Source organism: Panthera tigris, chromosome D2 (assembly GCF_018350195.1).
Source record: "Panthera tigris isolate Pti1 chromosome D2, P.tigris_Pti1_mat1.1, whole genome shotgun sequence".
NCBI classification, from domain to species: domain Eukaryota; kingdom Metazoa; phylum Chordata; class Mammalia; order Carnivora; family Felidae; genus Panthera; species Panthera tigris.
Genome location: NC_056670.1, coordinates 71114314 through 71130813, shown reverse-complemented (window position 1 = coordinate 71130813; position 16500 = coordinate 71114314). Strand labels below are relative to the sequence as shown.

The window sequence follows — 16500 nt, the reverse complement described above, 5'->3', positions numbered from 1 at the left end:
GCATATGTCCACACAAAAACTTATCCATGACTATTCACAGCAGCATTATCATAACAGCCACACGAGGTGAAAACAACCCAAATGCCCATCAATTGATAAATGAAAAACCCAAATGTAGTATACTCATAAAACAGAATATTATTTAGCCATAAAAATGAAATATGGATACGTGCTACAACATGCTTGTCATAAACCATATAATATACAATTTCATTTATACGCAATGTCCAGAACACAGAAACTTATAGAGACAGGAAGTAAATTCATGATTGCTTAAAGCTGGGAAGATGAGGAGCTTTGGGGTGATAGCTAAAGATTACAAGTTTCTTTGTAAGGTAATGAAAATGTTCTAAAACAGAAGATACAATTTTGCAATTTTATGCATATCTGCAAAAGATTGTTGTGTAACTCTGAATAGACTAAAAACCATTCAACTATATACTTTAGATGAGCGAACTGTATGGTATATCAATTAGATCTCAAAAGCTGTTACCGAAAATATGAAATAAATCAAAAACTAAAATTAAAAAACAAAATTAAAAGAAAAAAGCATTTATATTACACACATATATACACTTAGTTTTTATTTTATCTTTAAAACATGCACATGCAAAAAAAAAAAAAAAAAGAGTAGCAATTTATTCTTTACATTGCTTCTGTAAATTTCCTTAACTAAGCACAGAAAATAGGTCAGTTCTCATTTGAAAGTCCTAGTCACACACCACAAAATACATAAATCTTTTTTTGTTCAAAACAAAAACCAGTTAAGTAGCCTATCATTTTAATCATACTAAATTCATGAATTACACGAATACATAAAATAACTGAGTACAATGCAATCCCTATCAAAATCTCAATGACATTTTTGGAGAAATAGAATAATCTAAAAATTCATACGGAATCTTAAGTGACCCTGAAGAAGCAAAACAAACATGCAAAACAAGACCAAACGTGGAGGTCTCATACTTCCTCATTTCAAAACTTACTATAAAACTACAGTAGTTAAAATAATGTAATATTGGCAAAAACACAGACACAAATCAAAAGAATAGAGAGGCCAAAAATACACCCTTGCACATATGATGAAATGATTGTCAACAAAGGTAGGTGCCAAGACCATTCAGTGAGGAAAAGATAGTCAGTCTTTTTAACAAATGGAGCTGGGAAAACAGAATATTTACATACAAAAGAATGAAAGTGAACTCTTACCTAACGCTACAAACAACTCAAAATCGATTAAAGACCTAAATATAAAAACTAAAACTTTAGAAACTCTTAAAAGATAACATAGGGAAAAGTCTTCCTGACATTGGATTTGACAACGATTTCTTGGATATGACACCAAAAGCCCAGAGAACAAAAGAAATAGATTGAAACTGAACTATGCTAAATTAATTGAACTATGCTAAAATTAAAAACTTTTGTGTATCAAAGAACATACCAACAAAATGAAAAGACTGCCCACAGAATGGGAGAAAATATTTGCAAATCATTGCTCTGAGGAAGGAGTTAATATCTAGGATATATAAAGAACACCTACAGCAACACTTCACACTTTGATGACTACTATCAAAAAAACAAAACAAAACAAATAACAAGTGTGACAAGGATGTGGAGGAAATAGAATCCTGTGCACTGCTGGTGAAAATGTAAAGTGGTAAAGCTGCTATGGAAAACAATATGGCAATTTCCTCAAAAAATTTAAAATACAATTATAATATAGTTCAGCAACTCCTCTTCTGGCTATCTACCAAAAGAATTTAAAGCAGGAACTTAAACAGACAGTTATACATCCATGTTCACAGCAGCACTGTTCACGAGAGGCAAAAAGGTGAAAGCAACGTAAGGGTCTATCGGTGGATGAATGGATAAACAAAATGTGGTATATCCATGCAATGGAATATTATTTAGGCTTAAAAAAGAAGGATATTCTAACAAATACTACATGGATGAACCTTGAGGACATTATGCTAAGTGAAATAAGCCAGTCAAAAGACAAACACTGTATGATTCCACTTACATGAGGTACCTAGAATAGTCAAATTCACAAAGACAAAAGATAGAACAGTGGTTGCCAAGGGCTGGGGAAGAAGGAGATGGGGAGTAACTATTTAATGAGTATTATAGTATCAGTTTTGCAAGATGAAAAAAGGTCTGGAAATAATGGTGATAACGATTGTACAACAATTTAAACGTACTTAATACCACCGAAACATTTTTAAATGGTTAAAATGGTAAATTTTATATTATGTGTACTTTACTACAATTTTTAAAAAGTGATTAACATGATGACTAGGTATAAAGCAACATACAAAAACTCAACCTTCATTTCTTCTCAGGTTTAATAAAGAATTGTACTAAAATCTATTTTTTTACTAAAATACTATATGAGTTTGAGACGTTGCAAGTTACTGTGATCCACCATCTATTGTTCTCATTAAGTATTTGAAGTAAACGTGAGATTTAGTAGTTTTTTTCTCTAAGGTGAACTCTAAAAACAAAACAAAAAAAAAGGAATGACTAGAATTTAAAAAGCAGGATCCTTACCTGATGTAAAGCAAGAGAGTGTCCATATCTCTGGAGAGGACCCCTTGACAGACTTCCTACATTCCATATACTACTTTCTAAATTGTAACTAAAAGTGAAAAAAGAAAATTATTTTATAAGCTAAGATTCATTTCTGGTTTTTTAATTTGCATATGTTTTTCTCACTTATATTCAAGTATTCATTAAATTCAAAAACAATTATAACTAATAAACTTATAATTTCATGTACCATATTAGAAATTTTTAATAAAGACTCATTCAAGATATACATATGGTAAATTAGAATTCAATCACCTAAATGTGTAATATACATTAACTTGACTAAGCTATTTATTACTGGAATTAATTTGTTCAGTTACCTTTAACAGTTTCAACCGATTAGCCTAAACAATAAGTGAGCTATTCTGCATTTTTAATTTGTTTTTAAAGCCAGCTTTTTCTTTTGAAAATAAAAGAAAATTCTCTCCATATATACAATGGCCATTTGCTTTATTCCTTTTTATTCTTTTACACACTCTAAGCTTAGCATTATATAAATTAATTAAGAAGTATTATTTCTATGCCAAAAATAACTTGTTCACAGATCACTTTTTGAAATATAATGAATCTAATAAGATAGAAGCTTCTCTAAAAATAAGGTACTTATTGGATTACAGGATACAAACAGAAAATTAATTATTTATGCTACTGGTCTAAAAATATAGATATGAAAAGAGACGTTCCAAACTATGAATCTTAAATACTTATCTAACAGAACTCCAGTTGTCATCATCATGCTTTACACTCCTATTTCCTCAATTTGCCAAAACGTAAAAAACAAAGCACCCAGCTAAGAAGTGACTAGAACAATGTTTAAGAAGCTCCCTGTCAATTATTATTTCCCCTCTTCTCTGTCTTCCTTCAACTCATCAGAAAAGGTAAGGGAGCTCCCTTCACAAAAAAAAAAAAAAAAAAAAAAAAAAAGTCAACCAAAAATTGTCTTCAGGATTGTTTAACTTATATCCTACCTTGGAGTTATAAAACACATGTGTACGGCATGAATGAGGAAATCAATCAGAACATATCTTCCACAGACTCATACCTACATCCACCTACCTACCATATCTGTACCCAACACACTTGTTTTCCACTAAGTGACCATAAATTAGGGCTCAGCAAACTATTTAGATGAAGGGCCAGATGGTAAATATTTTAGGCTTTGTGTACCCCACTACATTCGTCTTCATTTCTTTTCTATAACTCCTTACAAATGCAAAAACCATTGTTAGCATCTAGGTCCTAGGCCCCTACTTGGCAGTCGGCTGGTACCTGCTATCAACAAACTAAATTTGTGTTTCTGGGGCACTAGATCCCACAACACTCTAGTAGTTCTCCCATCTCTTTCCTATATCACCATTTTCTGGTCTTACTAGATAATTCCCATCAATATAAAAACATGGTGTTACTTTTCCCCACTTATAAAAAAATTTTTTCTCTTGAAAAGAGAAAAGAGAAAGACTACCCTGTCAGGCTATCACTCCATTTCTTTACTGCCCCATTTCTTCCTTGTCCCTCCCTACACCTCTCTCTACTCTCTCTTCAACTAACTCCAATCAAGCTTTTAAAAACACTGCTCCAGCAAAACCGTTTTTGTTAAAATCAACTTCCTCATGCCAAATCCCTGCCCACTTCTCAGTCTTCCATTTTCCTGGACCCAGTTAATCATTAGCATTTGACACTGCCAATCAAACCTTCCTCTTCATCTACTGTCTTCAAAGACATCACACCGTTGGTTTTCCTACCTCACTGGCCACTCGTTTCAGTCTCCTCTGATGGTTTCTCCTCTTTTCCCCTGATCTCCTAGTGATATGGTGCCTCAGGCTCAGTTCTTGGTCCTCTTCTCCACCTAAAATTCATTCCCTTGATGATTTCATCCTAACTCAAGCTCCGTTCCTACTCTTCCTCCCAATCCCAGTATATTCATGACTAGACACAGTGACTCTTAAATATAGGTCAAAGCATGCTCATACATTCCCATGACTCCCCAAAAGATCTACAATACCCTACATAATCTCTCCCCCCCCCCTCCATTATCCCTGTAATTTCATGCTTCCGTCTCATGCACTCGGTGAAAGTCAAATGGGCCTCCTTGCTGCTGCTTGAACTAAGTAGCTCCCACATTAAGGCTTTTGTCTGGCTCTTTCCCTGCCTCCAGATAACTGCACTGACAATGCCTAACCTCCTTCAAGTCTGTTCAATTATCACCTTTCCCGTGATGCCTACCTTGACAACTACATTTATAACTGTAGCTCTCTCCTCTTAGGCACTCGTGATTTGCTTATCCTATTTATCTTGCTATCTCTATATATGTGCATACATATAATTTACTTACAGTGTACTTACCTATTATGGTAATTATATATTTTTTCTAATTGCTTGTCATTCCTCACTAACTCCATAAAGATAAGGACATTTATTACGTCCACTGATTTGTCCCAAGTATCAAGCAAAGAGTAAATATTAACAAGTTTGCTATGCCCATAAATACATGTCAATTCTCACAAATGTCAATGTATATACATTCTATAAAACATTCTAATTTAATACACTAATATAGAACTTTTATATTACTGAACAATTTCATCTTAAAATGTAACATCTATATCTCATTAAATTCTACAGGAGATAAATCGACTTACGACTGACATTATCACTTCAAAAACTTACCTACCTACTCCCCTACTTTTTTATAAGTGGGGAAAAATCCTTACCTACAATTGAACTACATTCAGAATAATAAAAATATTCTCAAACTTATGAAAACAGTGATAAGGTCACTTCTAATCTAACACCTCACAGCTTAGTACAAAACTAAACACTGTAAGCAAAAGAGCCAGGTTACAGACAAAATAAAAAGTTAAACTATCTGATTCAAATGGGAAATATGTAAGTTTAGGAGAGTATCAAGTAATATTCATCACCTAACTTTAAATATGCTATTAAACTTGTACAGAACACAAACTCTTAAGATTCCGATGTTTCCTTGACAATTATACTGTGTTCACAACTCTCCTTTGCAAATATCACAATTTAATTCAAAGTTTTACTTTATTTTCATAGGCTTTTTATTTTCATTAATCATAGTTAATTTACTCCTCGTTTCCACATTTAAATCTTACTATTTCTTCAGGTTCTTTGCATATCTTAACAACTCATTTAATCCCCCCAACTCTCCTTCAATTATTTCTATAATATTTTATCCTTCACATATTGTGATACATAATTCTAATTCTTCACTTAAATATTTACCTATAACTCTTCCTTTCTTTTCTCTCCAGAATTTACTTTATGTTATACTTTAATTTCAATCATAGTCAACCATAGTCATAGTTTTAAAGCAGTGTCCTCCTAAACTCAGACTTTTTTATAACCCCCAAATTAACAAGGTTAATATTTTCAGTGCCTAGGGCTGCCAGATAAAATATAGGATGCTCAGTTAAATCTGAATTTCAGATAAGCAACCAACAATTTTTTAGTATGACTCATGCAATATTTGGGACAAAAACAAAAATACATATTTTAAAAATTATATATATATTGCATATTGCAAAGGGCCTACATATAATAACAAATTATTCATTGTTTATCTGAAATTCAAGTTTAACTAGGTGTCCTGTATATTTCTCTGCTGAATCTGGCAACCCAACTGGGTACACACTACTATGCTATACTGTCCAAGGTCAGTTTGATTGACTGGTTGATGCCCAAGTTGTACCAGTAATAACTATTACAAGTATCACCCTTGAAAACATTGATAATCAAATTATTCTATTTCCTCTTTTATTCTATTAATAGATGGTCAATAAAATATAATCACCAGCTGAAAAAAATCAGATAAACCTGCTATCATGTGATTCCTCTCATACCATCTAATCATGCAGAGGATAATCTCTATTGAGCCAACAGTAAATGAATGATATATTTTATAATACTGGCACTGTTTTTCCCAAAAGCTTCTAAGGTAAATGCAAAGTAAAATTTCAGGTAAATTAAAATTTACAGAACAAACTGAAAGCATTTTTATACAAGCAATTACGCTTCATTCTCAAAAAATAAAAGGTGACAGGATTCATAATATCTAATACAGGCATGGTCCCCTACTTATTTGAAGTTAATATTTTCATACTCAGAATTTGTTAAAAGGACTCTCTAGAGAGGTAATGAAATTTCAATACAAATAATTAACTATATGCACAATGGCAAATAATTAACTATGGATATATTGAGTTCATATATTCTCAAATCAGTCCCATGTAGCAAACAGATACTAGCACTAATATGACCACTTATAAATTTGGACAGCAATAAAATATTTAGGATAGGCCTTATTACCAAAAAGAACTGGCTTAAAAAAAAAAACAGATTATGAACATTTGAAAAAAAAAAAAAACTTACTTCAGGACCATTTGAAAAGAACTGTAGTTAAAAGTATATCCACCAATCACCCACATAAATTTCCCATATAAAACTGCTTTATGGGAAGCCCGACCTACAGAAGGACTGAAGGGTTTAACATTTGGTAGAATCCAGTAAGATTCAGTAGAAGGAACATTCAAAGAACAATCAGGACCTATTAAAAAAAAAATCAAACACAATGCATTAAACAAAGATCTTAGATTATAGAAACAGAATATATGGATTAAGAGAATTTAAGAAATCAATGCTCATGATACTGATGAATATAATATGCATGACAAATGGTCTGAAATATAAGTTACAGGAAAAATTCTAAGAGCAAATGTAATGCCTACAGGTGAAAAAAATTCACATACCAGACATACATACCATAGCCTGAAAGAATCATTTAAATACTATAAAATCTCATATTTACTTTATTTTTGCTAGAATATTAGACTGCAAAACAATGTACTCAAATCCCAGTTTGGTAACTGACTGCAAGTGTGACCTTGGACAGGTCTGTTTACCTCTCCTGTCATCAATCCTTCATCTATAAAGATGAAACAGAAATAACAGTCTATTCCCTAAAGGTTATTACAAATATCTAATTTTTTAAAAGACTGTAGAAATGAAAGCATTTATAATGTGTAAACCATTAAACAAATATAAAAATAAAAATTATATTTTCTTTGTATTTTTATTAAGAACAACCAAAATTTGTATCAGGGAGACTTAATATCCTCAAACAGAAAAAAATATTATGCATAGTAAAATAAAAACTATTAATAAGTGCAGGGTAAATTAAATACTTTAAGTTGAAAATACTGCCTTTACCTATCCATATTCATGATATTACTCATGAGTCTTAATTTCCTCATCTGTAAAATGTAGACTAGCCTAGATCAGGTTTCCCAAACTTAAGTAATGGAAGGAATGCTCCTAAAGGAAATATATTTTCACCAAACTTAGAGGAGTTCATAAATCATTTTAATTCTAATGAAACTAAAATACACTCAAACAAAAGTAGATATAAACTCTATTTGAAGTTCTTTTGTAAATATAAAACCAACAAAAATTTATAAATTATATACAAAAAAATTTATAAAACCAATAAAATTTATGTCTACCTAATAAGATGGGTGACATTGTTTTGCTCAAAGTAAATCATCGGTCCCAAGTTGAAAATGATATAATTATAGCACCTTTTTAAAAAAATGTTTATTTATTTTTAAGAGCACAAGCGGGGGAGATACAGAGAGATGGGAGACAGAGGGTCCTCCGAAACAGACTGTACTGACAGCAGAGAGCACGACATGGGGTTCAAACTCATGAACCATGAGATCATGACCTGAGCTGAAGTCAGACACTCAACTGACAGAGCCACCCAGGCGCCCCTATTACAGTACCTTTTTAACATAACTTTAGCATACCTGTATTATTTTGACATAATTCTCCCATCACTTTTTTTCCTTTACCTTTTATAAATCTTAAGTTCATACAATATGGCATTTTATCATGGTCGCAAAAGCATCAAAACCCTTCAGCGATATTCTTTTTAGCCTATAATAAGTGATACTACTTCGTCCCAATCAGTAGTCCACAGGAATGCTGACACTGCAATCAAGTGACATTTTTACTCAATTATGAGATCAATCTCTTGCCTTAAATTTGTTAATACCAAAAAGTTTTAGGTTATCTTGAACCACAAATTTTTTAAACTTCCAAACAGAACCTAATTTGAGAAACATTAGCCTATACAGTTTCCTATTTGTGCACTCACCCCATGCATTCATTTATTCATCTTCAAAGCCCTTTTCATTTTTTAAGATTTTGGTTTTTGTTTTTATTTATTTATTTTGGGAAAGAGAGAACACGTGAGAGGGGCAGAAACAGAGAGAGGGAAAGAGAAAGAATCCCAAGCAGGCTCCACACTGTCAGTGCAGAGCCCCATGCAGGGCTCAAACTCATGAACTGTGAAATCATGACCTGAGCCCAAACCAAGAATTAGAAGCTTAACCAACTGAGCCACTCCAGCACCCCTCATCTTCAAAGTACTTTTCAATGCTCACGTGCTAGGAGTGTATTTTTCAGGTACAAACTAAGTAGCAGTCTAGATTATCTCTTTGATAATGACATAATCTTTTAATGAGATACAGAAAACGTTACTATTTCTGAGTGCAAAGACCATGAACTATTCCTTGGTAATTCAAGAAATTTAAGGAACACACTGCCGTCAAAAACATTTTTTAAGTCCAATTCTAAATCACTTAGAATTCATTTAATTCAGGTTGGCAAACAACAACCTGTGAGCAAAATCCAGCCCCATACTGTTTTTGCAAATAAAGTTTTATTAGAACATATCATGCTCAGGGCTCCTGCATGGCTCAGCTGGTTGGGCGACCGACTCTTGAGAGCGGCTGAGGTCATGTTCTCACACCGTCCGGGTCCGTGTGTATAAGCCCGGCATCAGGCTCCGCACTGACAGCACACAGCCTGTTTGAGATTCTCTCTCCTTCTCTCTCTGTCCCTCCCCGACCCACTCTCTCTCTCAAAAAAATAAATGAACTTAGAAAAAAAAAAAAAAAAAGAACATAGCATGCTCATCCATTTAAGTGTCATCTATGACGGCTTTTGCACTAGTAAAGTTGAGTACTTACAACACAGATCACGTGGCCTGCAAAGCTAAAAACTGCAGAAAAGGTTGCCAGTCTCTAATGAGATCATATGGACATTATATATCAATAATGTATCCACCGGTACGAATTTTTATATCTTGTTTTCTCAAAAAGGAAACATAATTTTTTAAAAATCACGTAAGTCAGAAATAATAAAGCAAATAGGGTAAAATGTTAACAATAGATGAATTTGGGAAAAGGGCACTTGGACACTTTTTTGTATTATTCTTATTCTTGCAACTTTTCCATAAATTTGAAATTCTCTCTAGTATATGTGCTGCCGAAGCGAGCACAAAATTCTTTCTAAATAAAAACTTAAAAACAGTCTCTACCACCTAAAGGCACAGAGTTGGGAGCAGCAAACAATACCCAGGTATTACTTGGCAAAGGTTCTGATAAAGAATAACAGCAGGTAAAATTCTTAAGAGAGTCAGGAATACATTTAAAGCAATCATATGTTTATGAAAACTGCACTAAAGCAAAATATTTCAGAGCAGGTTTGTGGCAGGCTGACTAATGGCCCCTAAAGATATCGAGGTCCTAATCACTGGAACCTGTGAATGTTCCCTTATCTGGCAAAAGGGACTTGGAAGATATGATTAAATTAGGAATCTTGAGCTAGGCAGTTTGTCCTGGATTATCTAAGCAGGCTCTAAATATAATCACAAGTGTCCTTACAAGACAGAAGCTCTGAATACAGAAGAAGAAAACAATGTGACCACTGAAGCCAGATGCTGTGCTGCAAGCTCTGAAGATGGAGGAAGGGAGCTGGAAAAGTCAAGGAAACAGACTTTTTCCTAGAGCCTCTAGGAGGCATGTGACCCTGTCAACGCAGAGACTTTAGCCCAGTGAAACTGATTCCAGGCTTCTTACCTCAGAACGGCAAGAGATTAGTAAGTGTGCATTATTTTAAGACATGAGGTTTATGGTAATTTGTTACAGCTCGTACATGAAACTAATACCAATAACTTTATTTATTTATTTATTTATTTATTATAGAAAAGAGTTTTTAATTTTACTCAGTTATCTAAAATATCTGATTTTCTACACAAAATAGCAGTCAAAATTCTTCCTATCTTTGTTACTACCATATCTTATGTAACTTCTAGCAATTATTGGAAGTAATGGCCCATAGCCAAATTCTATTGATTATTTTGATCTAAATTAGTAAGCTTATAAATAGAATGAGATTTATGAATATGGCTTAAAAGTTTAAGGAAGTTAGATGTCTTAATTTGTAGCTTTCTGCATTCGATAGTAAAATGATTTAAAATGTAAATTTATAAAATGAATACTAATTTAAAACACAAATAACTATGAAGAAACACAAATAACAACTTTATACACACAAACGGCTTCAGCATCCATTAAAAATCTAATGGTGATATTTACAATTTAAGGCCTTCCAAGACTCCCTTTTTTATAAAAATATATCCATAAAAAATTCTCTATCTACCACTTCCCAACGTGATCCCTTATGCAACCTCACTGCATCAACTCTCCCTGCCTAACCCGTCTCTATCAATATGGGAATCTCCTCGAGGTAAACACATCTCAGCTGTCTTGAAAAGAAAGTAATAAACTAATTCACATTACAGTAGGGATTTTATAAAGATTTAATATGCTACCACTCCTCCAGGTTATATGTCATTTAATAATCCATAGAGCATAAATGAATTTCTAATGCTGTAACTTTAGGCATCAGTAGCAGGCTGCTGAGAGATTTTTGAGGGGGAAAGGCTATTCTGTCATCATAGGGGGTAGAATCCCTATCTCTGATCTCTCCCAAATGTGTATCTCCAGCCCCACAATTTCCTCTTGAATCCCAGACTCTAAGGCAAACTCCCTCCATGACATCTTCACTTGGATGTCTAATAATCATCTCAAATTTAACATGTCCACAATTCATTCTTCCCTCTCAAATCGGCTCCTTCACCAGTGTTTTACCATCTTAGTAAACGGCACTCCCACTTACGGCCCTGCTCGGGGCAAACACCATGGAGCTATTCTTGAGTTCTCTCTTCCCCCCACACTCCATATCCATCCATCGACAAATCCTGGACTTACTTCACCAGGTGTGCAGGTGTACAGCCTTTCCAATTAGTATAATATGGAGATGTTTCAATCTAAGTAGATGCTGCCTCAAGTACCCAGCCTTCCCTTCGCGTTCCCCTAGTCCCTGTGCTGAGATGATCAACACTTCTCTACTTAACAACTAAAGGAATGATGCTTGGCTCAGCATGGCTCATCCAGGATCTTGCTTCAGACCCAAAAGCAATACCATTTTGACTGGCTGGTGACAAAGTGTCTGTACACCTTACCCGTTACAAATGTCTTTAAATTCTGTCACTCCGCCTACAGACCAACTACCAATTCCTTCATTTACAACTACCGCCCTAGTCCGAGCCCCCGTGTACTCACCTGGACTATTTGGAACAGCAGTCTCCAAATCGGTCTCCTTATTTCCATTCTGGTTCCCTTCCTACACATTCAACTCTCCACAGCACAACCAGAATGATTAAAATATAAATCCACTTCTATCATTTTCCTACTCAAAATCCTTCAATGGTTTCCCATCATACTTCAAATAAAATAAAAAGTCCCTAACATGGCCTACAACCCCTATATGACTGGCCTCAGTATACACTTACTGAATGAATGAATGAAAATAACCTAAGAGCTAAAAAAAAAAGATTAAAAGCATGAGCTATGGGGCACCTGGGTGGCTCAGTGGGTTAAGCATCCAACCCTCGGTTTCGGCTTAGGTCATCATCTCGCAATTCATGGGTTCAAGCCTCATATCAAGCTCCACATTGTCAGTGCCTGTATGGGATTCTCTCCCACTCCCTTTCTCTTTGCCACTCCCCTGCTTTCTCTCTCAAAATAAACTGAAAATATTAAAAATTAAAAAAAAGCATGAGCTATGAAGTAAAACTTAGCTTTCCAACTTATTAGGTATGAAACCCTGGACAAGTTACTTAACTTCTTCAAGCTTCAGTTTAACCAGGGAGACTATACCTGAAAGAGCCTGGGTTTCTGAGAAGATAAAGAGAGATTATACTTGACATTCAATAGTACACTAGAAGCATCCCAATAGCAATCCTATTCTTATTAAGTCAATCCCCTCATTCTATTAAGAAAACTAAGTATAATTCAGGCAAATCAAGTTAATGAAGCCTAGTGTTGTTAGATACTATAAATATATGTGTCAAAAAAAGGAAAATTACAAGTAAAAAGTCCCTATAATCCCAAGTAAATCAAACAGAGAAATAATTACAAAAACAAAACCTAGAATAAAGAACTACAAGGTTTTTAAAGTTTTTCCAAAGTATTCCATACTACCAAATTATATTCTTTCTTCCTTTCCAAAGTATTTGAATTATTTTGCACTGGAAAACTTTTTCTAAAGGAATCTATCTCTGATTTTATACTGGAAACCAATACAAAAAATATATATTTGTTTTACACAAATGAATTTTATAAAATAACTTTGTTTCCACAAAGAAAGATAAAATTTTAAAGTCTTCAGGTGCATGAAACAGCAACTCCCCAAAGATCACCCAAATTTATGAACAGAATTATATACTATTTTTGACATTACTAGAAAACCTGTAATTATTATGTACAAAGATTCAGAGAGAAAAACATAACAGTAAAATTTACCTCCCCCGGTAAGGAGGGAGATGAGTTGTTCCTTACTGATTAATAACTTAATAGCAGTCTTTGATTTCTAAAAACAAGAATTACTTTGAGTAGAGATTCTCTATATCATTTAAGTCCAGAAAGGAAACGAAAAAGTCATAAAGTAAGGGATTTTCAGGGGAAAAAGTAGTCTTGCTCTAGAATTTTGGGCTTCTTCTTGATATACTTTTAGCTCATACTTTTAACTCATATTTAATCTAAGCCATCATGAAAAAAACATTTTACCATTAAGGCGATACATATTTAAAGGGCCAAATTATATTTCTTTTCTTTTTTCAGTTCTCAATTTAAAACATTAAATAAATGCTGCTAACTTTGAACTATATCAAATGCAGATTAAGCCAAATTTCTATCAATAACTATACTGCAAATACCACTTTTGGCATTTTAAATAAAGCTAATAATAGAAATATTGTATACAAACATATATAATGCCCTTTAAAAGTATGTCTAGTGTAGTATATCAACTAGATTTCTTTAGTTATAAGCCAAAGAAACTAGTGTTGGCTAGCTTAAGGAAAATGGGAATTACTGGAGAAATTCAGAAAATTTCAAAATGAAGCTAAAAAATCAAGTTTAGAATAGGCAGGTATCTGGATTTATCATCCCATGAAGACTACTCTCACTAAATGAAAGTCAATTTCTCAAAAAGAAACTGGATTGCTAATAGAAAAGGGAAAATATGCTGAGAAGGGAGATTTTAAGAGAGGTGTATGTAACTTACTGTAATCATTCCAGAAATAATTTTATGACTTAGTATGTGTACTGAATCTGAAGTTTCTCCAACAAAAGGCAAAACAAGATAACAGTGCAAGAGTCCAATCTTCCAACATCACTGAAAAATCTGATTTTGTTTCAGTACACCAAGTATTCTAAACATTTTCTAGACCCATAAAACCAATCTCCAAAGGCCAGGCATGAATTTTAGGGCATTTTAAATGTCTACAAGCTGTTCTGACAATATTTTAATTTTGTAGGACAATTAATCGTGTGAGTGGTAATCATTACATTACTGTGGTTCCAAGAATATCTGGTTCTCACAATTTAGGTCAATGATGCTATTATAATATAGAAAGGAACCGTCCTGTTAACAAAGAACAGTGAGGGGTGGGGCGGGGGAGAGGGGAAAATGGGAGATGTGCATTGAGGAGGGCACTTACTGGGATGAGCATGGGGTGTTGTATGTAAGCGATGAATCACGGGAATCTACCCCCAAAACCAAGAGCACACTGTATACACTGTATATTAGCCAACTTGACAATAAGTTATATTTAAAAATGAATAAATAAATAAAAATTAAAATTAAAAAAACAAAGAACAGTAGTTTCCAACTTATTTATTATTTTGAGTTGTGGAAGGCCTAAAACAAAGTTTTACAGACTTTGGTTCTGAGCAGTTGAAAATGACTAATACAGAATTAGCTAGCATTGAAAACAGGACTTGTTTATTCTACTTGTCTAAGTCACAGACAATAACATAAGTGGATGTAAGTTTTTCAACATCAGGTAAACTTCTATAAGGCAGAAACCTATATGTTTAGCACAGAATATCCCATGAACTGTGTCGTGACTCATAGCTCAGTCTGTTCTATTCTCTTTCATACTCATCTTCCTGGTGATCTCATCTGATTTCATGGCTTTAAGTATCATCAGTAGTTTCCAATTTACTATTTTAAGCCCCAAATTTATAGCTACAGTACAGACCTCCTCCCCAAACCCCAACTGCCTCTTCAACATCTTCCCATAGATGCCTAAAAGACACCTCAAACTCCACATACGAAATCAAACTAATTTTCCTCCTAAAATCTTCTTCATATCAGTTGATGACAACTCCACCTTACTCTACGGTCAAAAAAATCTTAAAGTCACTCTGACTCTTTTCATTCTTTTACCCCCTCCCATATCCAATTCATCAGCAAATCTTATTAACCCTGCTTTAAAATTACATTCAGTATTCATGCCATTCTTATCCCCTCCACTGCCTGCCCCCAGTACCATCACCTCTCATCTATATTATAATAGTAACCTATTAACTGGTACTCTGCTTCCAGTCTATTCTCAATTAGAAGTCAAGTTATATCAATCTTCTGCTCAAAATTCTTCAGTGGCTGGCTCCCCATTTCACTTAAGGTAAAAGTCAAAATCCTTACAATGCCTCTCAACACTAAGACATAGCTGATCTGGCTCCATTCTTCACATATCTCCATCACTCCAACAACCCCTGAGCCCCATATCCCCAAGTCACCTCCCTTTGTTCTGTAATTTCTCTAAGCTCATATCTGACTGATCTCTCCCTCAGTAATTCAATTCCAGGCACACCGGCCTTTTTGCTGGTCCTCAAACCCAATGAGCGTGTTAAGTTAGAAACTTAGTGCCTTTGTACTGACTACTCCCTCTGACTGGAATGTTCTTCTAAATATCTATGTAGCTAATTCCCTCATTTTAATCAAGTCTTTGCTCAAATGTGACCTTCTCAGTAAAGCCTAACCTGACCACTCTACTTTAAATTGTAATTCCCATTCCAAAACCAGAGACCCCACTAAAAAGAACTACAGACCAATTTCCCTGATGAACATGGATGCAAAAATCCTCAACAAGATATTAGCCAACCGGATCCAACAATACATTAAAAAAATTATTCACCACGACCAAGTGGGATTTATACCTGGGAGGCAGGGCTGGTTCAATATCCGCAAAACAATTAATGTGACTGAACACATCAATAAAAGAAAGGACAAGAACGATAGGATCGCATCGTCTCAACAGATGCAGAGAAAGCATCTGACAAAATACAGCACCCTTTCTTGATAAAAACCCTCAAGAAAGTAGGGATAGAAGGAGCATACCTTGAGATCATAAAAGCCATGTATGAACAACCCAACGCTAATATCATCCTCAATGGGGAAAAACTGAAAGCTTTCCCCCTAAGGTCAGGAACAAGACAGGGATATCCACTCTCGCCACTGTTATTCTACACAGTATTGGAAGTCTTAGCCTCTGCAATCAGACAACACAAAAAAGTAAAAGGCATCCAAATCGGCCAGGAGGAGGTCAAACTTTCACTCTTTGCAGATGACATGATACTCTATATGGAAAACCCAAAAGATTCACCAAAAAACTGCTAGAACTGATTCGTGAAT

At 34.2% G+C, this 16500-nt stretch overlaps 1 protein-coding gene across 5 annotated transcripts in view; it reads right to left on the bottom strand.

The window, feature by feature from the left end:
* Nucleotides 1-16500, bottom strand: part of ATRNL1 (attractin like 1) — a 757637-nt gene that overhangs the window by 693008 nt on the left and 48129 nt on the right. For all 5 annotated transcript variants that reach the window (XM_042960329.1, XM_042960330.1, XM_042960331.1 and 2 more), the window contains exons 6-7: nucleotides 6982-7156; nucleotides 2548-2635 (exon numbers count right to left, since the gene is read on the bottom strand). In XM_042960329.1, coding sequence (XP_042816263.1) covers nucleotides 2548-2635; nucleotides 6982-7156 — 263 coding nt within the window. The remainder of the gene's footprint in view (nucleotides 1-2547; nucleotides 2636-6981; nucleotides 7157-16500) is intronic.